Source organism: Heloderma suspectum, chromosome 5, assembly GCF_057233095.1.
Source record: "Heloderma suspectum isolate Gila_16-S chromosome 5, 16-S_ref, whole genome shotgun sequence".
NCBI classification, from domain to species: Eukaryota; Metazoa; Chordata; class Lepidosauria; order Squamata; family Helodermatidae; genus Heloderma; species Heloderma suspectum.
In genome coordinates, this window is record NC_139462.1 from 224,636,299 (window position 1) to 224,663,690 (window position 27,392).

At 46.9% G+C, this 27,392-nt stretch overlaps 1 protein-coding gene across 1 annotated transcript in view; it reads left to right on the top strand.

The window, feature by feature from the left end:
- Positions 1-17,156: 17,156 nt before the first annotated feature.
- The window catches only part of GARS1 (glycyl-tRNA synthetase 1), a 32,840-nt gene continuing 22,604 nt past the window's right edge, over positions 17,157-27,392 (top strand). Inside the window, exons 1-3 of the mRNA XM_084859437.1 lie at positions 17,157-17,553; positions 22,505-22,606; positions 25,360-25,462. Of these exons, the coding sequence (XP_084715563.1) occupies positions 17,239-17,553; positions 22,505-22,606; positions 25,360-25,462 (520 nt within the window). The 5' untranslated portion in view covers positions 17,157-17,238. The remainder of the gene's footprint in view (positions 17,554-22,504; positions 22,607-25,359; positions 25,463-27,392) is intronic.

Sequence of the window (27,392 nt, forward strand, 5' to 3'; positions counted from 1 at the left end):
GTGAGGAATTATTTTTAATGCAAATCAAGGGAGGGAGCTGAAACACAAAGGAATTTTCCAACGTTGTGCAGAACGTCAGATTCTCCCCACCACCACCCCATCCAGCTGTGTAGCTGTTAGGAAACAGCAACTCCATTTGTTGTTACTGTGATAAAGCAGCAGGCAAAGCAGCTGTCTTCTAACCCTTCTCTCCTCCCCCCATTTACTTCAGAGTAGTCCAGTGAGGCAGAGTTGTTCAAACTGGGGTACTACAGAAATGTCTGCTGTTTGGTATCAGGATTCTGTTTGTAGCTCTGAGTTTGGTTTCAAGACGAGCAAAGGATCTTGGGGTCTCTCAGTGACATGTTGTTGCTCACTGGCAATTCAACCAGCAAGAGAAAGCAACCCTGTTATTGTCGGGGACAGGGATCAGCAACAAGAGACCGGCCCTCTGAAGAATACCAGTTGGCCCCCATTTGCAGACCAGCATCATGACCCAGCCCTCATGACCTGGACTTCCAAAGGGGAGGTGCCAAAGAGACCTGGTCTGCACAATCACTGCAGCCCACCATAGCTTATTAGGAGGCACCAGGTTGGCAATCCAAGCCCCCTCTGCCACAGCTTCTGGTTACATGCGAACCCAGCGAAGGTTGACATGTAATCCATGGGCTGTTTTAGGGTTGTGGGTGGCTTGTGTACCTCCGCACCCACCCCCACTGGGTTCACATGTCATGAGAAGCCACGGCACCACCACCTGGCCATGCCTGAATATTCAAAATGGCGGATGCTGCTGCAACGAGAAACCCTGCGGGGAAATTCTCCCATGCTGGCTTCTCATTATGCGTACACCAGGCCAGAGTCTCGGAGGACCCTATAGTCCTGCTGAGGAGAAAGGTACAGGCCCCAATATTGATACTGAACCAGGCTCCAGCAGCCGGAAGTAGTTGTGTAAGCCACTAGACCTGCCCGGCCAGGACCCTCTGGGGAACTGTCACCTCCTGCACCCGAGGCCTCACGACCTCCGTCCCCCCATTTTCAAAGATGCCAACAAGTCCATCTGGAAAAAAAACTGGACAGCGGTGGAGGTGCAAGGACATGGGCAAGGTTGCGATCCCTTTAAGAGTTCTGCTCCTGGGAGAGGCAGTAGTACTGACACAGGGATATATAATGGAGCAGACCGGCTCTGGAGCAAGTCGCCTGCTCATTGGGAGCAATCCGGGGGGGTTGGGGATCTGCCTCCAACGTTTGCTTGTGCCTTATTTGTTGGAGCCTAGCTTGAGTTGGGCATCTTCTTGTCCAGCTCTTCCCCGACCTCATGTCCTGTGTCAGCAGGTTGGGAAAAGCTGCTCTTGTTTATCAAATGGACAGCTCCTGCCTCCTGACTGACAGTCAGGCAAATATAGCCCCGCCCCCCTGTGGGTTCTGACCCACTAAAAGTGGGCATCCAAGGGAGATGTATGGGGAGGGAGCAGTGGCTGCATCAATGGGGTTATTAGCTGCCCCTGGCTTGTCACCCTCCTGTTTCTCCTTGGAGTGACCCTCCCATAACAGTAGCTGTTGACCAGAGATCCCAGATCATTTAGCTTTATTTATTATTGCATTTATATCCTGCCTTTTTTCCTCTTGCAAGGAACCCAAGGCGGCTTACGTGATTCTCCTCCTCTTCATGTTATCTCCACAACTACCGTGTGAGGTAGGTTAGGCCAAGAGTCAGTGACTGGTCCAAAATCACCCAGTGAGCTTCATGGCAGTGTGGGGACTAGAACCCATATCTCCCGAGTCCAGTCCAACGCTCTAACCACTATACCACACTGGCTTATCTTTATACGGAAGAGAGAGGCAGGATCTCCTGTTTTTAACCAGGATTGCAGTTCTTTCAGCTCACTTGAACTTCTGATTCACTCCTTGAACACATGAGCAACCCAGAAAATTCACATGCGAAGAGAAAAAGGGTTGCTATTCCAAAATAACCAATAATACAGAAACCATGAACAGCTCAGAAAGAGAACCCATGATTTGTTGTTGGGTTGTGAACTCTGAGTTGTTTAAACCATGGGTTGTCGTTATGTATGAACCCAGAACCGTAGGCTGTTCATGGGTTGCTTCACCAGGCTACAGAGGTGGCGAACAAGAGTGGTAAAAAACAAACAAAAAACCAGCTGTTCTACATGCCAGTTCTACAGAGCTGCAAAGGCATTTGGGATACAGGGACAGACCAGGAGGAGGGTAACCAGTAACCCAGGGATTAAGAAAACAAACCATGGTTTGTTCGATTGTCTGGCAGGCAAACCCTAGGTAGGGCCAGGGCCGGCCTTAGGGGTGGACAAACTGAGCGGTTGCCTGGGGCAGCAAGCTGCGGGGGGGGCAGCAAGCTGGGTTGAGGGGGGCGGCAAGCTGAGCTCAGTGGCTGTGTGTGTGTGTGTGTGTTTTAATATACTGTCTGCAGTGAGCTAGGGTGGCAAAAAGGATATGGCTGTAACCTTTGTTTCTACAGGTTGCTTGGATACGAACTAAAAAAATGATCTTCCTTCAATTACCTTTAGGGCACAATCCTATGCAGGTTTAGACAGAAAGAAGTCCTACAGTTCCCAGCATGCCCCAGCCATCATGCCCAACTGGGGCATGCTGGGAGTTGTAGGACTTTTTTTCTGTCTAAACCTGCATAGGATTGCACCCTCAAAGTATGTTTCCTTTTCAGTTTCCACTGTTATTTGCACTAGGTAAAAATCAGTGGAACACAGCTTTACTTTGAGGCAACGTTACTGAGCCCTTAGCACTTCAAATACTGTTAACACTATAAGCGCTATATAAATAATAATAAAATAAACCCGTAAGCTGTAAGAGGACAGCCAGATACCGTTTTTATTTATAACTTTATTATTTTAAAAGATAAAAATAATGGATATTCTAAAATAAAGAATGTGTACCAAAAGGCAGGAAGTGCTACAAAAATAAATAAATATTATAAGTAAAGCCTCTGATAGTTCCGAGATAGTTCTGTTGCAACTGCTCAGAATGTGGCTTTTCGAATGTTGGCTTGTGCAAACTGTAGCACAGTGGCTGAGAGATCAAGGTTTTGAGCAATGGTGTTCTCGATGGACATCATATGTGCACCACGCCCCTTAAATCTTCTGAGTGGCCCTGCAAAACTGACTCCTCGCCCAGGGTGCTATTTATCCTAGGCTGGCCCTGGGTAGGGCAACAAACCATGGGTTAAATAAACCATAGGTTAATGTTATGTGCGAATCAGGCCATAATGTATCACTGTCGAAGCACTGATGTGATGCCAGACTGTGTTCATGACAGTTTCCTTCTCTCCTGTTTTGCTTCTCTGTCCTAGCAGGTTTGAGGAAAGGTAGGCAGTTCATATGCAGGTTGGCAGGAAAAAAAAAATAGCTCCTTCTCCAAGTTGGCTTGAGGACTGCTTTTCATACCTGGAGCAATGTGGTTGCAGCTAGTTCCCCAGTTGTTCCCACACTGCTCCAGTAACACACAGAACTTCTGCCTGTGTGATTCAGGTGCACAACATGTTAAGAACATAAGAAGAGCTATGATGGATCAGACCAGGGGTTCATCTAGTACAGCATTCGGTTCACACAGTGGCCAACCAGCTGTCCATGGGAAACCCAGAAGCAGGTCATTGCTTCTGGGAAACCCAGAAGCAGCAACAGCAGCCTCCCACCCAGGTTCCCCAGCAACTGGTGTCCATAGGCATACTGCCTATGACACTGGAGGTAGCATATAGCCATCAGGACTAGCAACCATTGATAGCCTTTTCCTCCAGGAATTTGTCCAACCCCCTTTTAAAGCCATCCAAATTGGTGGCCATCACTATGTCTTGTGGTAGAGAGTTCCATAGTTTAACTATGTGCTGTGTGAAGAAGCCCTTCCTTTTATCTGTCCTGAACTTCCCACCAATCAGCTTCATGGGATGACTTCTTTGGGTTCTAGTATTATGAGAGAGGGAGAAAAATGTCTCCCTATCCACATTCTACACACCATGCATAATTTTGTACAGCTTTACCATGTCTCCCCTTACCCTCGTTTTCTCCAAGCTAAGCAATCCCAGCTGTTGTAACCCTCCCTCATAGGGGAGATGCTCCAGCCCCTTGATCATTGTATTTGCCCTCCTCTGTACTTTTCCAAACTCTACCATACCGTTTTTTAGGTGTGGTGACCAGAACTGTGTACATAACATGGCAGCATTGCCCACCCTGTTGGGAAGAGCACTGCTGCCTTGTTAGGTAACATGCAGTCCATCTGAACCATCTAACAGAAAATGTGCACGTTACTCCAAGCACTGTCTGCACCAAATAACAAGTAAAGCAGCCCTAAAAAATCATACATACCCTCCATGAAATAAAGATATCCTTGTGTGATTGCTGCCTCGGCCTTTTACAAAAGGCTTTTCTCCACTACTTTTAATGTATAGCGCAATCTCGAGCATGTCTGTTTTCAAGATGCGGCCCAGACCCCGTCTACATGACACCGTTTTCACCCTCCACCCCATCGCAACTGCGCAGCATTTCAGCTTCGAATCAGCTTCTGCTGCGATACACTCACGATTTACTGCACGCTTCCCTAACAGACTCCACCGCCGTGCCCTTGCCATCATACTTTAATGCGCAGCTGTGCAGTCCTGTGAGTGTGGGGGTGTGACACTTCAGTGGCTGTTTTGTGTTTAGGGGTTCTGTTATGTCTGCCTGTCCCTCGTTAGGTAAAAAGTGGGTGTTCTGTGTGCCTTCATTTCCACGCCTTCTGTTTGTCAGTTCCCCAGCCTGAGACTCTCGAAATGGTGGCTGGAGTGAAGTTCGTCCTCCCCCAAGACCCCGCCCCCCCGGCCCTTGGGCACTGAATCCAAAAGCAACCGTTGCGAAGATATGAAGCTGCAATGAAGTGCGAAAGTGTGATTAAATAAATGAAAATGCCTCTCTGTGCCTCTGTAACTGCACAGCTGCGAAGGGACAGGGGGAGTAAAGGGGCATCACAGAGCTACGCAAACAGTAAGCACGCTTACAATACGCCCACCGCAAAATGTGAAGCCAGTTTGGGGAAAGGACAGGCAGCTTGCAACCACAGGGAAACCTGCAGCAAACCAAAAACATTGCAGCAAAACGCCTCCTCGGAAATCCGCATTTTCCGGGAGAAAACCACGGATGGCTGCGAAATGGTGACTATGTCATCTCTCCTGAGGGAACCTCGACTTGCAGCCGCCTCGGAGTAAAAGTCTCGTGTAGATGGGGCCCCACTGTGTTCAGTGGGACTTACTCCTTTGTAAATGTGTTTAAGATTGCAGCTTTAGTCAGCAATTGCCTGTCTACAGTGGCTTCTTCCAGAGCAGTAAATTGGCCACAACGGTGCCCTTTCTGAGAACTCAGGACTCTGTTTAATACAACGTTTAATAGAACATTTAATCTCTCAATGGATCTGGTTGCACTTCCATAATAGCTGCAGCTTGGCAACATTTACTCTCCAGAGAGCTGGTTAAAGGGGGTGGGGGTGGGGGAGCAGGAAGGAAGGAAAGCAGTACACGGGCATTTTGCATCCACCCACCATTCAAGGTTTGCAGCCTGATCCTATCTGTGTTTATTCGGAGGTGGTCCTACTAATTTCAGCAGCATCTAGTGTTGAAATCTGAGAAACTGCAAGCAATTTACACTAGGAGAAAAGCAGCTTCAATATCTCTTCAAGTGACAAAATAGGGACAATGATTTACCAGGGGCAGAAACCAGAAATTGTCTTGGGTAAATAAACCGTTGGAATGTTTGAAACAGCAATGACGACTGTTGTGCTTAGAATTCTTGCCACACAACTAATGAGTGGGATCAAAGGTAGGTTAGAAAGAGATTTAAGGGACAATCCTATGTGTGTTTAGACAGAAAAAAGTCCTAGAAGTCCCAGCATGCCCCAGCCAGCCATGCTCACTGGGGCATGCTGGGAGTTGTAGGACATTTTTCCTATCTAAACATGCGTAGGATTGCACCCTTAGGCTCTTTAAAAGGCTGCCATTTCTTAGAAAGAAAATTAAAACTGAAGACAATTAAAACTGGGAGGAACCTCGCTCTGTACACAACTACACCATGATCATAGAACATCCCGTTCTTTCCTGCATCACTTCAGCTTTGTAGTTTACAATGAGAGTGATTTATGGCTTTAATAGCAAGGGGCCGTTAAGTCTTGCTGTGATGGATATGACAGCTGGAGTCTGCACCGCACGACGGTGACAGCATTGGCAATCAAGGATGCAAAGGAGAATGTGCCAGTGCCACTTGTTTATTTAACGCCACCCCGCTCTCCTGAACATCTCCGTAACGGCATGTGTTGAGCGGCCTTATGTTTCGAGTCAGGATGAGCAGATGGAGACAACAGGGCTCTTTGGAAACACACTGCATCCCCTCGTCCTCATTTATACAAGATCCAAAAACATAACTTGGTGACAGAGGTGTGATGAACTCTCTTTACAAAGAATGACAAGGAAACGGGCCAGTGTGCACTCCAGTCCGATAGTAAAATTTACCTGCAGATTCAACTGTGGCCAAATTTGGTCCTCTTCGATGTTGCACCTCAAATGCTGTTCCTTCCTTAAATTTTGCATCCCACATGTTACATCTCCCAAAGAGTGCTTGCCTCTGATTTTGTAAAGCCCAAATTCCCAGGCTCCAAATTCCCTAATATTTCAAATTAGAACTCAAAAGACACTGTGCCACTTGACAAATGCCCCAAGGACACAAGATATCGTCTGCGTGTTTCCTAAGGTACTATTACTTACTTTTATTTACTACTATATAAATTGTCAGGGACTGGAAAGCTACATTCTGGGGCTGTTCACATGACATGACAGCCCTCTGTGGGTTATTTAATCCATGGTGAGGCTGCAGGAAATGCCAGCTTTGCGCTGCCACCAGTTTGAATATACAACCCCTGCTCACGGGTTGCCGTATCGTGTGAACCTGGCAAGCATGGGTTATGTGAGGCTTAAACAACCCTCACATAACCCATGGTCTGTTTTAGGATTATGTGAGGGTTAAAACATGCTCACTGGGTTCTCAAGACATCATAACCCCCCGAGCAAGGGTTGGATATGCAATACAGTGTTTGTGGGCACCGCAGTTTGTCATGGGTTAAATAACCCATGACGAGCTGCAGCATGTCATCTGAACCTAGTCACTCTGATAAACAGGTTCCAGTGCATTATCCCTTGGGCTATTTAGCAGTCTGCCAAAAGAGGAACCCACTGTTCAGCCCTAAGAGGAGGCATGATAGAACCTTATAAAATTATGCATGGTGGGGAGAGAGTGGACAGATAGAAGTTTCTCTCCCCCCCCCCACCAATACAAGAATTCATGACCATCCAATGACATTGCTTGGCATTAGATTCAGAATGGACCAAAAAAGCCACTTTTTTTTTGCACAGCGCATAATTAACATGTGGAATTTGCTGCCACGGTATGTGGTGATGGCTACTATAGCCTTACAAGCTTAGTTCCTGGCAGTATGAGCTTTAAGCTAAAATATGCTGGTATACTTGGTATCTTGACTTCGCCCTTTTGCCTTTGGTTCTGCTAACCGAATGCAGCCCCTGAGGGCATCTCCAAAATTGAATTTGGCTCTTGGGCTGAAAGAGGGACCCCTACAGGAGAGCAACAGAGGGACAGAGCTGTTGCCTTCAAACCCTGCATGTGGTAAATTTTTTTTAACGTATTTTCCACGACTAAATTTGCCTCAAATTCCAGAAAGTCAAAAAACCGGTCCACACGTCCACGGAATCCGTGTGAGTTGGGAAAAGCTGTTCCGCCGCAGAATCCATGGGTCAGATTAATAGAAATCCGAAATCATTTTATTCCATTGCAGATTTCTCCAACATTCCTAGTGCCTGGTGTCTTGGACTACAACTCCCAGCATTTTATTTATTTATTTCTACACTGCCCTAGCCGAAGCTCTCTGGGTGGTTCACAGAAATTAAAACCAAAAAGCACACAGTAAAACAATATAAAATATAAAAGCATTAAAACCACAATATAACAATACAACCAGAATAAAAACCGAGCAGCAGTACAGGAGTTTAAAATACAGATTTAAAACAGCAAAGCTAAAAATTTAGAAAGCTAAAATGCTAAAATCCTGGGAAAATAAAAAGGTCTTCACCTGGCGCTGGAAGGAATACAACGCAGGTGCCAGGCGAACCTCATTAGGGAGCTCATTCCAGAGCCGGGGTGCCACAGCAGAAAAGGCCCTCTTCCTAGTAGCCACCCGCCTCACTTCCTTTGGCGGGGGCTCATGGAGAATGACTGCTGAGGATGATCCTAAGGTCTGGGCAGGTGATCCTTCAGATAACTTGGCCCCAAGCTGTTTAGGGCTTTGAATGTTAGTACCAGTACTTTGAATTGGTCCCAGAAATGGACTGCCAGCCAGTGCAGCTGGAAATGTACTGGCATAATATGAGCTCATTGGCCAGTCCCTGTTAAGAATCTCGCTGCCCTATTTTGGACCAGCTGAAGTTTCCGGACCGTTTTCAAAGGCAGCCCCACGTATAACGCATTGCAGTAATCCAGACGAGAAGTTATCAGAGCATGGATAACTGTAGCTAGGCTATCTCTGTCCAGATAAGGGCGTAGTTGGTATACCAGCCGAAGCTGATAAAAAGTGCTCCGTGCCACTGAGTTCACCTGTGCCTCAAGTGACAGTTCTGGATCCAAGAGCACCCCCAAACTACGAACCTGATCCTTTAGGGGGGAGTGCAACCCCCTCCAGAACAGGTTGAATATCACCTAGCCGGGCAGACGAACCACCCACTAACAGTACCCCCGTCTTGTCTGGATTGAGTTTCAGTTTGTTAGCCCTCATCCAGGTCATTACCGTGCCCAGGCACTGGTTCAGAACAGCCACTGCCTCACCTGGTTTTGATGAGAAAGAGAGGTAGAGCGGGGTGTCATCTGCATATTGATGGCACCTCAGCCCACACCTCCGGATAACCTCCCCCAGCGGTTTCATGTAGATGTTAAACAGCATGGGGGATAAAATAGAGCCCTGTGGAATCCCATGGCACAATTGCCATGGCACAGAGCAATAATCCCCCAGCACCACCTTCTGGAATCGGCCATCCAAGTAGGAGCGGAACCACTGTAGTGCAGTGCCTCCAACTCCCAACCCAGACAACCTATCCAGAAGGATACCATGGTCGATGGTATCGAAAGCCGCTGAGAGGTCCAGGAGAATCAACAGGGTCGCACTCCCCCTGTCCCTCTCCCGGCAGAGGTCATCCCACAGGGCGACCAAGGCAGTTTCCGTTCTAAAACCAGGCCTGAAGCCCAATTGAAATGGATCTAGATAATCCGTTTCATTCAACAGTGCCTGGAGCTGTCGTACAACCACCCGCTCAAGCACCTTGCCCAGGAAGGGGATGTTGGCCACTGGCCTATAATTGTTAACATCCTCTGGGTCCAGGTTAGGCTTTTTTAGGAGTGGTCTAATTACCGCCCCTTTTAAAGCGGCAGGCACCACTCCCTCTCTCAAGGAGGAATTTACAACCTCCTGGACCCAGCCAGACAACCCCTCCTTGTTTGATTTAATAAGCCATGAAGGGCAAGGGTCAAGCACACAAGTGGTCGATCCGACTTGGCCAAGCACCTTGTCCGCATCCTCAGGCCTCAGGGTCAAGCATTCCAGACAATTGGCTGTGTTGGCTGAGGCTGATGGGAATTGAAGTCCAAAACATCTGGAGGGCACCAGGATGGGAATGTTGCATTTCTTCAGGGTTTCAGACAGTGGACTTTCCTACGCCTTCCTGGAGAGATGCCAGAGATTGAAAATGGGCCTTTTGCATGCAATCCATGCGCGCTACCTCCGAGTTATGGTTCCTGCCTGCCATAACACAAGGGACACAAGAGACCAATGGGGTTTCACCTTGACCTATATCTCCCCAGAATTTGCTCTGCCCCTTTAGTCCGGGCACCTTGCTTCCACAGCTAAGGCCTGGCACAGCTGTCATTTTACTATGGTAGATGGCTTGCCTTCCAGATTATTACTTGAGGTTGGCTAGGCCTGACATAATCACTCATTCTACCTACATTTATTCTTTCTTGGTGTTTCCGGGGGCTTGAGAGGTTGCCATCGTTTTCTATTTGTTTTTCGAAGCATAAAAACAACCCACCCACACAAGTAACAAATTGGGTACATGGGACTTGGTGAAACACACGTCAATCATCCAACTGTGGAAAACAAGCAGCTTTCTCAGCTTGTGAGGCCATCAACAGACCATCAGGACTGAGCAAGGAATCAACCAATAGTCCAGTTTAGGGAATCCCCATTTTTTGGAAAAGGCAAATTTGGGACCCCAGCACCAAGTTTTGTGGGCTGGAACTCTCCACCTGTCACAGCAGAAGGAAAACCTGGCTACTGCCTCTCCTCGCCATAGCCCCTGCTCTACCAATGATTTACGGTGGGAATTGTATTTATGTATTTATTATTTCATTTCATTTCATTTCTACACTGCCCTAGCTGAAGCTCTCTGGGTGGTTCACAGAAATTAAAACCAAAAAGCACACAGTAAAACAATATAAAATATAAAAGCATTAAAACCACAATATAACAATACAACCAGCATAAAAACCTAGCAGCAATGCAGAGATTTAAAATACAGATTTGAAACAGCAAAGCTAGAAGACTAGAAAGCTAAAATGCTAAAATCCTGGGAAAATAAAAAGGTCTTCACCTGGCGCTGGAAGGAATACAACGCAGGTGCCAGGCGAACCTCATTAGGGAGCTCATTCCAGAGCCGGGGTGCCATAGCAGAAAAGGCCCTCTTCCTAGTAGCCACCCGCCTCACTTCCTTTGGCGGGGGCTCACGGAGAATGACTGCTGAGGATGATCCTAAGGTCTGGGCAGGCGATCCTTCAGATAACTTGGCCCCAAGCCGTTTAGGGCTTTGAATGTTAGTACCAGTACTTTGAATTGGTCCCGGAAATGGACTGCCAGCCAGTGCAGCTGGAAAAGTACTGGCATAATATGAGCTCATTGGCCAGTCCCTGTTAAGAATCTCGCTGCCCTATTTTGAACTAGCTGAAGTTTCCGGACCGTTTTCAAAGGCAGCCCCACGTATAACACATTGCAGTAATCCAGACGAGAAATTATCAGAGCATAATATAAGTTGGTAAAGGCCCAATCCTATGCATGTTTAGACAGAAGAAAGTCCTACAAGCATAGCTGGCTGGGGAATGCTGGGGGTTGTAGGACTTTCTTCTGTCTAAACATGCATAGGCTTGCACCCTAAAGCTTTTCTTGGTGATGGCTCAGCTGAATGATGCAATCCAGAATTGGTTTACATCATCCTTTCCCAACCACATGCTCTCCAGACATACTGGACTACAGCTCCCAGCATTCTGCAAGGCTGATCTACTCGGTTTGAATATGAAGCCTCCACTAGGTTACTGCTGAGTGCATCACAGAAATGTAGCCTGGCGCCTGGCTCCTCGGCTTTTACTCAGAAATACTTCCAACAACGTTCAGTGGGGCTTTCTCCCAAGTACGGATTTGTAGGGTTGTGGCCTGGCAGCCCAATCCTATGCGAGTTTCTGGAGGAATAAGTCCCGTGAGTGAGGAGGAATGCGGGAGAGCTTTGAGACTGTTTTTCTCAGAGCAGGGGCAATAGTGTCATCTGCTGGAGCAGGAGGTTAATTGACAGGCCTTCCTTGCTCCAGCAAGTGAATGAAGGAAAAATGAGACTTGCTTGCAGGTTTTATGGTTGTTTGTGACAGATTAGCATAGGGGAAGTCAGAGAATGAGGAAAACAATCAAGAAGAGGCTGGAAACTAGGGATGTATGGACTGTGTAAAATCTGTGCTGTCTGCATTTTGAGGAATGTCAGGCATCTTTCGTTCCGCCATCTACTCATCAATGAATCAATTTCTTTAGTTTCTGAATTTGCTCAATATTGCATTTGCGCAAAAACGCACTTGCAAAAATGTGCAAATCCCCCCAAATGTGCATTTTCATGCTTCAGCCTATGGGGGAAATGCACATTTTTTGCCATGTTTTAATTTTGCCTACTTTTCTATTATTACATGTGTGCAAAATTCGGGAAAGATAGAAAAACGGTCTGCAAGTCCGCAGAATCTGCCCAACTGGGAAGATATGGTTTTCTGCAGAATCCGTGGGTCAGATTCATAAAAATCAGATTCATAAAAATCAGATTCATAAAAATCAGATTCATAAAAATTGATTCTGTTGTAGATTTTTCCGACATCCCTACTGGAAACCCCTTTCCTTTCGATGGAGCTCCTACTTAATGCTAGCAGTTTAAATGGTAACACTCCTTTGCAAGACTGTTTGCATTTCTAATTAAAAGCTGAAGGTTAGATTTCAGCCTTTTGTTAAAGCTCAGTTTATTTATTTATTTAGGGCACAATCCTATGGCTGCTAGTCAGCGGCTAGATGGCCATAGGATAGGTCGGTTCCCTGAGAACCGACCTCCACCCCCTCCAGCCCTGCGCTTGGAAGAGGAGCTTTGTTGTTGTTGTTCAGTCGTTCAGTCGTGTCCGACTCTTCGTGACCCCATGGACCATAGCACGCCAGGCCTTCCTGTCCTGCGCTCTCTCCCGGAGCGTGCTCAAGTTCATATTCATTGCATCCGTGATGCTATCTAGCCATCTCATCCTCTGCCGTCCCCTTCTCCTTTTGCCTTTAGTCTTTCCCAGCATCAGGGTCTTTTCCAGGGAGTTTTCTCTTCGCATTAGGTGGCCAAAATATTGGAGCTTCAGCTTCATTATCTGTCCTTCCAATGAGCACTCAGGGTTGATTTCCTTTAGGATGGACTGATTTGACCTCCTTGCAGTCCAGGGGACTCGTAAGAGTCTTCTCCAGCACCACAGTTCGAAAGCATCAATTCTTCGGCGCTCAGCCTTCCTTATAGTCCAGCTCTCACAGCCATACATTACTACTGGGAAAACCATAGCTTTGATTAGACGGACCTTTGTCGGCAAGGTGATGTCTCTGCTTCTTACTATGCTGTCTAGGTTGGCCATAGCTTTCCTCCCCAGGAGCAGGCGTCTTTTAATTTCATGGCTACAGTCACCGTCTGCGGTGATCTTGGAGCCCAAGAAAGTAAAATCTGTCACTGCTTCCATTTCTTCCCCTTCTATATGCCAGGAAGTGATGGGGCCAGATGCCATGATCTTAGTTTTTTTAATGTTGAGTTTCAAACCAGCTTTTGCACTCTCCTCTTTCACCCTCAACAAGAGGCTCTTGAGATCCTCTTCGCTTTCTGCCATTAGGGTGGTATCGTCTGCATATCGGAGGTTGTTGATAATTCTCCCAGCAATCTTAATTCCGACCTTTGATTCATCCAGCCCGGCATTTCTCATGATGTACTCTGCATATAAGTTAAATAAGCAGGGTGACAATATGCAGCCTTGTCGTACTCCTTTCCTAATTTTGAACCAATCGGTTATTCCATGTCTGGTTCTTACTGTTGCTTCTTGACCCTCGTACAGGTTTCTCAGGAGACAGGTAAGGTGGTCTGGTACTCCCATCACTTTAAGAATTTGCCACAGTTTGTTGTGATCCACACAATCAAAGGCTTTAGCGTAGTCAATGAAGCAGAAATAGATGTTTTTCTGGAATTCTCTTGCTTTCTCCATGATGCAGCGAATGTTGGCGATTTGATCTCTAGTTCCGCTGCCTCTTCGAAACCCAGCTTGTACTTCCGGTAGTTCTCGGTTCGCATACTGCTGAAGCCTAGCTTGTAGGATTTTGAGCATCACCTTGCTGGCATGTGAAATGAGCGCAATTGTGCGGTAGTTTGAACACTCTTTGGCATTGCCCTTCTTTGGAATTGGAATGTAAACTGACCTTTTCCAGTCTTGTGGCCACTGTTGAGTGTTCCAGATTTGTTGACATATTGAATGCAGCACTTTAACAGCATCATCTTTTAGGATTTTAAATAGTTCGGCTGGAATACTGTCATCTCCGCTAGCTTTGTTGTTACTAATGCTTCCTAAGGCCCACTTGACTTCACTCTCGAGGATGTCCGGCTCAAGTTCAGTGACCGCACTATCATGGCTATCAGGGACATTCAGATCTTTCCTGTATAGTTCTTCTGTGTATTCTTGCCACCTCTTCTTAATCTCATCTGCTTCTGTTAGGTCCCTGCCTTCTTTGTCCTTTATCATGCCCGTCTTTGCACAAAACGTTCCCTTGAGATCTCCGATTTTCTTGAAGAGATCTCTAGTCTTTCCCATTCTGTTGTTTTCCTCGATTTCTTTGCATTGTTCACTTAAGAAGGCCTTCTTGTCTCTCCTTGCTATTCTCTGGAACTCTGCGTTCAGTTGGGTATATCTTCCCCTTTCTCCCTTGCTTTTCGCTTCCCTTCTTTCCTCAGCTACTTGTAAAGCCTCATCAGACAGCCACTTTGCTTTCTTGCATTTCTTTTTCTTTGGGATGGATTTCGTTGCTGCCTCCTGAACAATGTTACGGACCTCCGTCCATAGTTCCTCAGGCACTCTGTCTATCAGGTCTAATCCCTGAAATCTATTCCTCACCTCCACTGTATATTCAGAAGGGATATGATTTAGGTCATACCTGAACGGTTTAGTGGTTTTCCCGACGTTCTTCAATTTAAGCCGAAATTTTGCAAGAAGCAGCTCATGATCTGAGCCACAGTCAGCTCCAGGTCTTGTTTTTACTGACTGTATGGAGCTTCTCCATCTTTGGCTGCAAAGGACATAATCAATCTGATTTCGATATTGACCATCTGGTGACGTCCATGTGTAGAGTCGCCTCTTGTGCTGTTGGAAAAGAGTGTTTGCTATGATCAGCATGTTCTCTTGGCAAAACTCTATTAGCTTTTGTCCTGCTTCATTTTGTACACCAAGGCCATGCCTGCCTGTTATCCCGGTGATTTCTTGATTTCCTACTTTAGCATTCCAATCCCCTATGATGAAGAGGACATCTTTTTTGGGTGTTAGTTCTAGAAGGTGTTGTAGGTCTTCATAGAACCGATCAACCTCAGCTTCTTCGGCCTCAGTGGTTGGGGCATAGACTTGAATTACTGTGATGTTGAATGGTTTGCCTTGGATTCGTACTGAGATCATTCTATCATTTTTAAGATTGTACCCCAGTACTGCTTTTCCCACCCTTTTGTTGACTATGAGTGCTACTCCATTTCTTCTAAGGGATTCTTGCCCACAATAGTAGATATGATGGTCACCTGAATTAAATTCGCCCATGCCTGTCCATTTTAGTTCGCTGATTCCCAAGATGTCGATGTTCAATCTTGCCATCTCATGTTTGACCACCTCCAGCTTACCTTGATTCATTGATCTGACATTCCAGGTTCCTAAACAATATTGTTCTTTACAGCATCGGATTTTCTTTTCACCACCAGACACATCCACAGCTGAGTGTCCTTTCGGGTTTGGCCCAGCCGCTTCACTCTTTCTGGCGCTACTTGGAAATACCCTCTGCTCTTCCCCAGTAGCATATTGGACACCTTCCGACCTGAGGGGCTCATCTTCCGGCGTCATCTCTTTTAGCCTTGTGATACGTTCCATGGGGTTTTCTTGGCAAGAATACTGGAGTGGGTTGCCATTTCCTTCTCCAGTGGACCACATTTTGCCAGAACTCTCTGCCATGACCTGTCCGTCTTGGGTGGCCCTGCACGGCATAGCTTATGGCTTCACTGAGTTACGCAAGCCCCTTCGCCACAACAAGGCAGTGATCCATGAAGGGGTGGAAGAGGAGCACGGAGTGGCAAAAACAGGGCGTTCCTGGAAGCTTGTTGGGGTGGGGAAGTTGGAAATGCCTTTACCACACATCCTACATATCATCCGGCTGCCAATTCCCATGCTCCGAGGCCCTATGGCTCGACAGCCAAAATCAGCTGTCTAGCCGAAAATGCAGGGCAGCTAAAGCACAGAGGAGTCGATCCACGCTTCTGTCCTGCATTGGATAGGTGTTCGCCTCCGAGTTTAGAGGCAGCCGCCCATCCCAATAGGATTGCGCCCTTAATTAATTTCTATACCGCCCAGTAGCTGAAGGTCTCTGGGTGGTTCACAAAAATTAAAACCACAAGATGCAGCATAAAACAATATAAAATATGAGAGCTTAAAACCACAATATAAGCACAATAAAACCACAAGCTCACTGTGGCTTACCTATGCAATCAGAAGGAAGCACCACTGGATTCAGTGGAGTTTATTCTCACGTAACTATGCATAGGATGGCACTGATGCCCCATAAACCTAACTGTGAGATTTGATTAGTAGTAGTTTGTTTTTGGACATCTGTGTTTTATGATGGAGGTTTTTAATCAGAGTGTTAGCTCCTCTGAGTATAAATAATAGAAAAGCAGGATATAAATATTCATATCCTGGGGGCTGTCATGATGAGCGCCAACACTACAAAAATTTACTGCTACTACACGCATCTGAACTCTCTTCCCCGCCCGCTTCGAGGCAAATAGCGGCGGGTGGGTGGAGGAATCTGGAGCAGGAAAATGGCGAACTGCGGTCCCGATCCAAAGCCTGGCTGAAGTGGGGAGTGAGGTGATGAAGCTTTGAGGATTGCCCCACTTCAGACTGCAGGTGGGCAATGCCGTTTACGAAAGCTCCCTTCCCTATAAATTAACAAAACCGCTCCCTGCAAGTAGAAAACTAGCATATCAGGAAGAATCACCCTCCTGCTCGTTGTGATTGCTTTTCTACTTGCAGGGAATTGATTCACTTTTTACGTGTGTGGGGGGCATTCAAAAGTGATCCCCCCCCCTTCCTTCCACAATCCAGCCCACAGCTCATCCTGCTCCTTGACCACAGCCCCGCAGAAAGCCCCGCGGACCTCCCGCGTCGCCAATAGCCGGCTCGACCCTCAGCGCGAGCACTGAGCATGCGTGAGGCGCTCTGGCTCGCGGCTCGGGCCTCGAGCGCCCCGAAGCGGCCGCTCGGGGAGGAGGAAAATGGCCGTTGCCTTGGCAACCGGCGCGGCCTACTCCGGCCCAAGGGAAAGGCGAGGCCCGCGTGGAGCAGGCCCGTCCCGCCTCCTCGGCGGCGGCGAATCTGCGACCGGGGGCGAGGCCGGCCGCGGGCCCACCCTGCCGAGCGGGGCGAGCGTGCCGCCGTGGGCCGGGCCTCGCCTCGCCCCGCGTTGGCCGCCTGGCGGAGCGCGGCTCCCCGGCGGGGCGGAGCCGAGCGAAGAGGGAGGCCGCGCCGGCCGGGGATTTCATCATGCTGGGGGCCGGGCCTCGCCGCCGCACTCCCCCTCCGCTGCTCCATGCCGTGGCCCCTTAGCGTCCTCCGCGCCGCCTCGCTCGGCCGCCTCAGCAGCAGAAGCAGCCGCTGCCGCCGGCCCCTCGCCGCCCTCCTCCTCCCGCCGCCGCCGCCGCCGCGCCCCGCCGCCGCCCTCCACGCGGCGGGCCGGGCCCAGCCCCCGGCAGCGGCCTCGCAGCGACCCCGGGCCAGAGCCCTCGCCCGCCGCCCCGGCCCCGGCCCCGCCTCGTCCTCCTCGCCGGCCCCGCGAGACCCCGGCATGGACGGGCCCTCCGCCGAGGCGCTCCTGGCCCCGCTCCGGCAGGCGGTGCGGCAGCAGGTGAGGCCTCGGTGGGCGCGAGCTCCGCGCGTTCAGGGGCCGCTTCTCCCGAAATGCCCCCGGCTCCTCGCCCCCTCCCCCTTTGGACGCCCGACGGGCCCCTGCGCAGGCCGGGGACCCTGGGTGTAGCTCTTGGGGCGCCTATGCGGGGGTGGGGGAGGGCTTCGCTCCCTCTCGGCTAGGCTGCCCATCTGCGGGGTCCCCGTCGCTCGGGGTCGTGGTACTTGAAGGACCCCCCCCAGTAATACTTTTAGGCCGCGATCACAGAACGACTTTACAAGGAGGCACGCCCGGTCGAAGCCGGTAGGGCCTACTTCCGAGTAAACGTATAGGATTGCACTGCAGTGTCTTCCAAGGATGCTCAATGAAAAGATGGGGATGGCTCTGGATAGCCTTTATATGTGAAGCGCTGGGTGGGCTTTGCCTAGAATTCTGGATCGTTGTGTTTTAGGGGATCCCCCCCCCATTGCCCCTTTAGGTCTTGGTTTGTATATACTTTCGTTGTTCAGTCGTGTCCGACTCTTCGTGACCCCATGGACCACAGCACGCCAGGCCTCCCTGTCCTGCGCTCTCTCCCAGAGCGTGCTCAAGTCCATATTCATTGCATCGGTGATGCTATCTAGCCATCTCATCCTCTGCCGTCCCCTTCTCCTTTTGCCTTCAGTCTTTCCCAGCATCAGGGTCTTTTCCAGAGAGTTTTCTCTTCACATTAGGTGGCCAAAATATTTGAGCTTCAGGATCTGTCCTTCCAATGAGCACTCAGGGTTGATTTCCTTTAGGATGGACTGATTGGACCTCCTTGCAGTCCAGGGGACTCGTAAGAGTCTTCTCCAGCACCACAGTTCGAAAGCATCACTTCTTCGGCGCTCAGCCTTCCTTATAGTCCAGCTCTCACAGCCATGCATTTGTTGTTGTTGTTCGGTCGTTCAGTCGTGTCCAACTCTTCGTGACCCCATGGACCATAGCACGCCAGGCCTCCCTGTCCTGCGCTCTCTCCCGGAGTGTGCTCAAGTCCATATTCATTGCATCGGTGATGCTATCTAGCCATCTCCTCCTCTGCCGTCCCCTTCTCCTTTTGCCTTCAGTCTTTCCCAGCATCAGGGTCTTTTCCAGGGAGTTTTCTCTTCGCATTAGGTGGCCAAAAAATTTGAGCTTCAGCTTCAGCATCTGTCCTTCCGATACTGCAGTTCCCCTAAAACTTGAAAAACTTCATCTGAATTTTGGGTCGAAAGCTTTCTTATCTTTGGCCTGTTTCCACAATTAGATCTCTGCCCTCCATTCATATGGTAGCTGAAGGATTAAGGGATATCTATAGGGATCTTAGTTCTGGTGTTTTTAAAGGATCTTTTATCTGCAGTTTAGGGTTTTTGTGTGTAGACTCTATACACAACCCCCCAAAACCTTTAGAATCGCCTTTGTCTTGGATAGAATCAAACCCCCCCCCCCCCGCTTCTTCCTTTATATATCTGAAGTTAAATTCTTCTGGATATCCTTAACCCTATAGATTTAAATCTACATGAGGACTTTGTCTCAAAGTCTCTGCCTTTTTATAATGTTTCTATTCTCTCAGAGTACCAGAGGTCTGTGCAGGGGTTCCTTCCCTGGTAGAATCAGGTTCTACTGTAGTAAAGCTAGTTTTTCTGTGGCATCCTCTTTCATACAGCTAAATTCCTATGATTTTTTTGTAGCTCTGTTTTGCGGAGGTTTATCAGCATATTGATCTGGGTCTTCTGATCTCCCACCAAAGCTGAGAAGGCTGCTTTCCCATTTTGAAGCTAGTCTTGTTTTGAGGGATGCTACAATAAGCCAAGCTATAGTGTGTCTTTGTTTTATCTAGAACTGAAACGATGATCGTTCTGTAATAGAGAAGAGTACAGGGTTCCCCTTTCCTGCTACAGAGTGAATTGACTATATAACCTCATTTCCTGTACAGGGTGGAGTCCATGTGAAGTATCTCTTTCTACATCTTTTACAATGCAATCCTATACTTGTCTACCCAGTTGTAAGTCCCATTGAATTTAATGGGTTTACTCCCATATAAGTGGGCCTAGAATTGCAGCTTTTGCCTTCTACAGTTTAGATTCACTTGGGATGTATTAATCCCAATGAAGCTTTAATTTGTCCCTTTGGTGCTCCCTAGATGTCACTGATATGACACATTGGATTGAGTCTCTGTGCTTTCTTATTCATTGATCTGCATCTTCCATGGCCTTTCTCCTTTCATAAAGATGTGGGCCTTGGGGATATAGTTAAACTTTCACCAGGGCAATGTGCCCACTGAAGTTTTGTGCCTCTTTCTTCCATGCGCTGAGCCAGTACATTTCTCTAATGTAACTTTTTGTGTGGGGCCTTCCCACTATAAAGAAGAACTTTTCTTCCCCCCATCCCATCTGACTCTTGAAACTGTTTGATTCCTGCAAGGTTCTTCTGTATCTCATCCTACCTCATGGTGGATTATATGTCTACATGCCCAACTTTTACAGGATTGGGCCTGTTCAGCTATATCACATTTGACATCTGAGCAAATGCCTCACATATATAGATCCATTTATTTGACAGGTATTTAAATGGATGGTTTGGTTTGTGTAAGTTCCCTATTATAGTGACATGGTATTCTTGCTGAGCTAGTCATATAAAGAGAACGCAGATGGCTGCCCTGTACACAACAGGATGGGGAGCGTCTTAATTATAATAGACTTTGGCTGGTTTTTTTCTGAATCATCATACAGAATCCTAAATTACTTGTTTGAAGGAAGCTGTTACTGAATAAAATTGAAGTAGCCTGACACACAGGTCAGAAGCCACCATTTAAAAGAACTACCATTTTAGTTTAGATGCACAAGTGCAGTGTGTCTTTTAATAGAAATATTCCTGCTTTCTCATTTTTGGGAGAAGGGAAATACTCAGAGTAAGGCTTGGTGTGGGAAGGGACTTTGTGAGGTGCAGAGCGTGCAGTATGATGTGAAATTACCAAAAAGGAGAGGCTGAAATTTAGCAAATGAAGAGGCGGCTTATAGGGACTGGTGGTTGCTTACAGTACAAATGAATTTTTGTTCCTTCATTAGAGAAGGAAAGGAGTACTGCAGTTATACTGCTGGGGAGATCTCCTTGATTGAGATATCAGTCTGGCTGGGCTGGTTAATGTTTTTCTCCTGCAGCAGTGCCTGATGCAATAAGCAGCTGTGTTAGAGGGTGGATCCCTTTCCCTGTCATAAGGGACAAAGCTACAGTGAAATCTGCCACATCAGTGCTGCTCTCCTGCACTTTCTTTGGGCAGGTTCCCTTAAGCAAATTGTCTCCTGTCAGCACACCCTCTTCTTGTGTGTCTGCGGCGCTCCCTTTCTTGTCATTTGAAACAGCACATGCTGCGTTCTGTTGGCATTTTGTGGTGTCCTTTTTGCAGTTTTGTTCTTGGTAACAGCCCTGCAGATTTACAGTGCCTTTCTTCTGGAGTTGACAGCAGCTGCTTTACTGGTTTCTTTTAAATTCAGCAGGCCCCTTCTCCCTTTCTTGGTTTCCAGTGTGTGTGCATGTGTTAAAAAAAAGTTAGTTCCCTCCCTTCTGCCACGTTAGCTTGCAACTGCAGTGACTTAGAGTAAAACTTTCATAGTTAGAATGTTACTGGTGGTTAGGACTGCTGCTGCAGAACTGGCAGATTCCCCCCCCCCCTATTTATTAACTTTCTGGCCTGTCATGCTTTGTACCTGCCTCTTATTTTAATCTTGTAAAACCAGGGATTGCTTGCTGATCTGAAGTTTTCCCTCCTCCCTGCCCTGGTCTTTCTTACTTAGCTGGGCTGGAATCTTGAATTTTCCTCTCCCTCACCTTTTGCTCTTCTATGCATTGCCTTCTGTGGAGGAAAAGGATAAAAATGAGCCCACCACTGTATTTTTTTTTTTTTAAAGTGGTATGAGTCCTCATAATTTTTAAAAGCGGTATGAGTCCTCATAATCAAGTCCTCTAAATAAGGAAGAGATTAGTAGGTGGAAGATAAATTGCCTAAACTGAGAAGTGTGAAACTAGGAAGATAATAGGGTCAGTCTTTTAAAATCGAGGTTAATCCTTAGCACAGCCTTAGGTTACATTAGGAGATGCATTGTGTTGGTCCATCCAGCCCTGAATAATCTCTTCCACTGGCCTCAACTCTCCATGGTTTCTGACGGTGAACTTCTCCAGCTTTGCTAACTGAGGTACCCTGTGTGCCCCTCCCCAAATCATACGCATAGGTTTTTCATTCCAACCCAGTGCCCTCAAGATGTGCCAGGCTACAATTTCCATCACCCCCAGCCAGCAAGACCATGATGGGAGTTGTAGTCTTGCACATCTGGAGAGCCCCAGCATTGTAAAGCACCACATGTACCATTTCTGACAATTTATGCACAAGTTAAAGAATTCTGTCTAGGAGTTCTGAGACCGTATACACAGTGGCCATGGACTGAACCTGAAACCTTTCGTATATCCAAAGCATGTATAAAAGGTTCCAGGACTGTTATGAATAAGAGGTAAGGAATTGCTGGAAGTGTAGACTGTCAGTCTAAACTGCATTCTTAAAAATCTGTACATTTTTATCTGTGAAACCATCTGTAAACCATCAACAAGATATCTACAATGAACTGCATCGGTGTTCTTCAAAGTTGTATGATTTTTACTGGAAGTGCCTTAATAACTTGCTTCCACCAGTTTGTTTTTTCACCTTCACATCTTTCAGAAAAGAAACATTTAAGATACTGTTTGGATTTCTTCAATAAAGTTCCCCACCCACCCAAAGGCAACTGTACTGCTACAAAAATCATTGTGGGTCAGGTATTGATTGTCCCTCAAATCCATGCCTCTGTTGTCAGTTTCAGTGGCAGAGAACTGCTGTTTCTTCTAGTGATTGTCAACCCCTCTTCCCATTTATGGGATGTAATCAGAACAGAACCAATATCTGAACTGTTTGCAATTCTTCTAGGGAGAGCTTGTTCGAAAGTTGAAGGATGAGAAGGCTCCACAGGTGGATGTAGACAAAGCAGTAGCTGAGCTCAAGGCTCGGAAGAGAATCCTAGAAGCAAAGGTGAGTCTTGGAATCCTTTTTTGGTGGTTCCTGTTTTTTCCTTTTATCCTGGAGTAAATGGCCCGGTTTGCATGTAACTTTAAACAGTGGTTTAGCATTATGAGTACACATTCCTTCCCTCCATTTTTTCAGCACTCTCACAAGTAGGAGATCAGAAGCTTCTGCTTCCATTTTAAATCAACCACAGTTTAACATTGCATCTCAACTCTACATTGACTGGGTTCGCACAACATGATAATCCACACTCAGTGGTTGAGTATGCGTTGAACTGTGGGTTGTTGCTGAAGTGTGGGTTGTTGCTGAACCGTGAGTTATCATGTTGTCTGAACCCAGCTGTGCTAACAAACCATGGCTTGTTAACCATGAACGATCCACAGTTCACAACCCAACAACAATCTGTGGGTGGCTTGTTCCGAGAAAAATAAACCACCCTGTGGAAAACGCACTGAGTTCAGACAACACGGTAACCCATGGTTCAACAACAACCCACGGTTCAATGACAACCCATACTCAGCCACTGAGTGTGGGTTATCTTGTTGTGTGAACCCATTCATTGTGGCTAGTGTTAACTACGGTTAGTGAAAATCTCCCAGCTTCATACATCATGGTTCGAAATTGTTGTTTCAACTATCCATAGTTAAGTTTAATCGCATTTTCTTCTGGTTAGGATGTATTCACACACTGAGGTTAGTCAAAATGGAAACAGAAACTTCTGAACACTTTCTGGCCGAATTTGAGTAGGATACTTGTGAGCCTGAGGCTCACTGTGGCTAGGCCTCCTAACCATGTTTTAGTTTTACATGTGAACGAAGCCACTATGTGTTGCTTTCTAACTTGGTATGGTCTAGTGCTATTCTGATGTTGAAAAGATCACTGCAGTGAAGTTGCTAGCATACATGATGTCTAGGCCTGACAACAGAATGCTCCATGTTTCATGCATGGAAAGGGGAGGCTCTTAGACTGTGTGATGATTACCCAGTTTCAAAAATCCTGGGTGCTTGGTCATCTGGGTCCTGAAAAATGATATTGGTATATATGTGTGTATTTTAGAAAGTTTCTATCTCATCTTTTGGCTTCCAAGGCAAGCTTCTATATTTAAAAAATCCAAAATACAATACAAACAATGAAATAAAAACCACAGCAGTAAATTTGAGTACTCGTCTAGTAGCTTTTAGTGACTCATGCGGGTGAGTGAGCAGGCTAGTAGAAATGTTTGCAGGCTAGTAGTAATTTTTGCCTGGAATTTTTGGGGGCTTATTTATAAGGTCGCACTACATCAGTTAAATCAGAGGTGAGGAACTTGTAGCCCTCCAGATGTCGTTGGATTCCAACTTCGATCAGTCCCAGCCAGCGTGGAATGGTCTGAGATGATGGAAGTTGCAAGTCAGCGACATCTGGAGGACCACTAGAAACAGCAGAATAAGAGGGTTATAAATCAGTTGGGTCAGTTCTCACGTCCCCACTAAGTGCACCCATAATGGTGAAACATAAAGCAGACCTCAGATATTGAACGCATTGAGCGAGCAGGTGTATAGCCTAGTATTAGGGCAGCCTTTCCCAGCCTGGTGCCCTCCTGGGAGTTCCCAGTCAACTCTGTGCAGGACTGGTTCATAAAATGTTAAATCTCTAGCCTTGTTGCTTACCCTGCGTAGTTCAAGGGCTGAAAGGAAGAGGCTGTCACTTTTGGGGGTCGTGTGAGTGCCTAACTGCTTTTCTCTCTCAAACTTCATTATATTCTGAAATTTGGCATCCCAGCTTTCTTCTGAGCCAGTGCGGGGTAGTTACATTGGATACCAAATAAATGTTAGATTAGTAATAGTACTTGCACTGAGGACCAGGCTCATTCCTGCATTTGGCCTTAAGGGAATGATAGCAGAAAAGCTTTCAGTGTTGAGTTGAACTGATACTCTTGAGGGTCCTGTACGGTTAGAGTCAGGGGGCTCTCTCAGTACTTTTCAGCCACACCTGTATCATAGGAAAATTGCATGAAGGATATGTGTTGGTTGCAACATACCTGTAGGCCAGTGCTCTTCCCTATTTTTCAGGCAGGAGCCACTTTGCCTCTAGGTATTGCCACCAAGGCCACCTTGAGGGTCTTTCACTGCAGTTGCTCTTTGCCTCTTGTGCTCTTCCAGCAGCACAGTTAATTGGCTGATTGCTCCTGCATTCTCATCTTCCACCCACTCAGTCACCTTACAGCTGGGGAGCGGCAGGTCTCCTGGCTCCTCACCCCCAAAGCCTCCTCCAGTAGCCCAGATCACACCAGCCAGCCCACCACTAAAGCAAACAAGGCAAAGCCAGAGAGCCCTGCTGAGAGTAAGCAGCTACTGCAAAAAGAGAGAATGAATATGAGAGAGAGAGGGAGAGGTGGAGAGCTACACTTGAGGTGATTGGGAGCCACCAGTGGCCTTTGGGTCTTTCAGTGAAGGACACTGCTGTAGGCTGCATTCTGCGCCATCTGTCTCTCTAAGTGCAAACGGAGGATTATGGCCAGTTCTCTCCAGTGCCTCCATCACTGTCTTCTCTGCCTGTCATGTCTGCTTCAGAGTCATGGTTCTGAGGCAACTGAATGCTACATGCCCTATGACTGTGTTTAAATGTGGCTCTTACTGATGTTGGGAACTTCAAAGGCAAGCAGAAGGCATCCTGCACTTCCTGCAGGGCACTGAAACTTAAAATAGAGAGAGAAAAATAACTTTCAAAACAGGGAAGGGCTGGTTTTGCTGAACAGTTATCATACTTCTGTTTTTCAGGAACTGTCTTTGCAGCCTAAGGATGATATCGTAGACAGACCTAAAATGGAAGACACCCTGAAACGAAGATTTTTCTATGACCAGGCATTTTCTATTTATGGAGGTACATAATTCATAATTACAATAGTAGTTGTAAGCTATGTGGAGTATGGTTTCCTGTGTTGTTGGCATTTTGCTTGGGGTCACAAGCCCTAATAAAATGGAAGGTACAGGATGCACTGGTCAATCTTCTATAGTAATAAAAGAGGATGTGTGTCTGTCAGTCAGCACCACAACTCCAAGTCCACGTGACCTAGACACCTGAAACTGGGCATTCTTACTAAGGGGGCCCTACCGGTGTGTACCTCTGAGTTAATTTGGTTTTAAATATGCATTAATTTAAATTAATTTACATGTGTCTATATGTGAATTATAGCTGCCCGGCTAGGTGATACTCAACCTGTTCTGGAGGGGGTTGCACTCCCCCTAAAGGATCAGGTTTGTAGTTTGGGGGTGCTCTTGGATCCAGAACTGTCACTTGAGACACAGGTGAACTCAGTGGCACGGAGCACTTTTTATCAGCTTAGGCTGGTATACCAACTACGCCCTTATCTGGACAGAGATAGCCTAGCTACAGAGCAGAGTTATCCATGCTCTGATAACTTCTCGTCTGGATTACTGTAATGTGTTATACGTGGGGCTGCCTTTGAAAACGGTCCGGAAACTTCAGCTGGTCCAAAATAGGTCAGCAAGATTGTTAACAGGGACTGGCCTGCGAGCTCATATTACGCCAGTACTTCTCCAGCTGCACTGGCTGCCAGTCCATTTCCGGCCCGATTCAAAGTGCTGGTGTTAACATTCAAAGCCCTTAACGGCTTGGGGCCAGGTTACCTGAAGGATCGCCTCCTCCCATATGTGCCTGCCCAGACCTTAAGATCATCATCAGCGGCCCTTCTCCGTGAGCCCCTGCCAAAGGAAGTGAGGCGGGTGGCTACTAGGAGGAGGGCTTTTTCTGCTGTGGCACCCCGGCTCTGGAATGAGCTCCCTAGTGAGGTTCGCCTGGCGCCTACATTGTATTCCTTTCGGTGCCAGGTGAAGACCTTTTTGTTTTCCCAGGCATTTTAGCATTTTAGCTTTCTAAATTTTTATCTTTGCTGTTTTAAATCTGTATTTTAAACTCCTGTACTGCTGCTAGGTTTTATTGTGGTTGTATTGTTATATTGTGGTTTTAATGTTCTATATATTTTAAATTGTTTTATTGTGTGTTGTTTGGTTTTAATTTTTGTGAACCGCTCAGAGAGCTTCGGCTATTGGGTGGTATAGAAATGAAATAAATATATAAATAAATATATAAATAAATAAATATGTTTGGAAGCCTGCACTGCTGTCAGTCACTAGGTACTAGACTTCCCTAACTGTGCACAGCTTTTCAGTTGATACAGTTTGAAGCCAGTGGAGAGTAGTCTGAGGGACAGAGTTATATGGCTGTCCCTTCCCCCTTGCTGTAGGTCAGAGAATGGAATGGGTAGACCCTTCCCTCAAGGGGCTGTAGGGGTGCACCATGGCAGGGGCTGTGCCTTCATTCAGTTGGAGCAGGGTACAATGTGTCCAACTCTAACAGCTGTGTATCTTTGCCTGAAGGCTTCACTGTATCAAACTAAGGGCTTTTCCAACCCATGTGAAGCTGGGTCTGTTTGCTAGTTTAAACATAAGGCAAGCCATATAATAAAATAGAAATCATGAGATGATAATAAAAATAAAACATGAGCATCCATACAAGGTTTTGCAGTATTTCGTTCATGTCATAACACAGAATAAAATCTGTTCTCTCATTTATTATTGGCAAGTAAATAGTCTAATTTTTGTCTATTGGGGCAGTTAATTCACCCTACTAGTAACTGAGAGAAACTTTTCCAGTCCCAGAGATTTCTGATCTCTAGAACACTTAATTTAGAGCAGAATTTTAAGAACAGCTAAAATTTGCTGGTCCTCAGGAGCCCTCCAGAATCTTCATGTCTAAGAATGATTGTTCTACCCTTTAACTTGGCTGAATC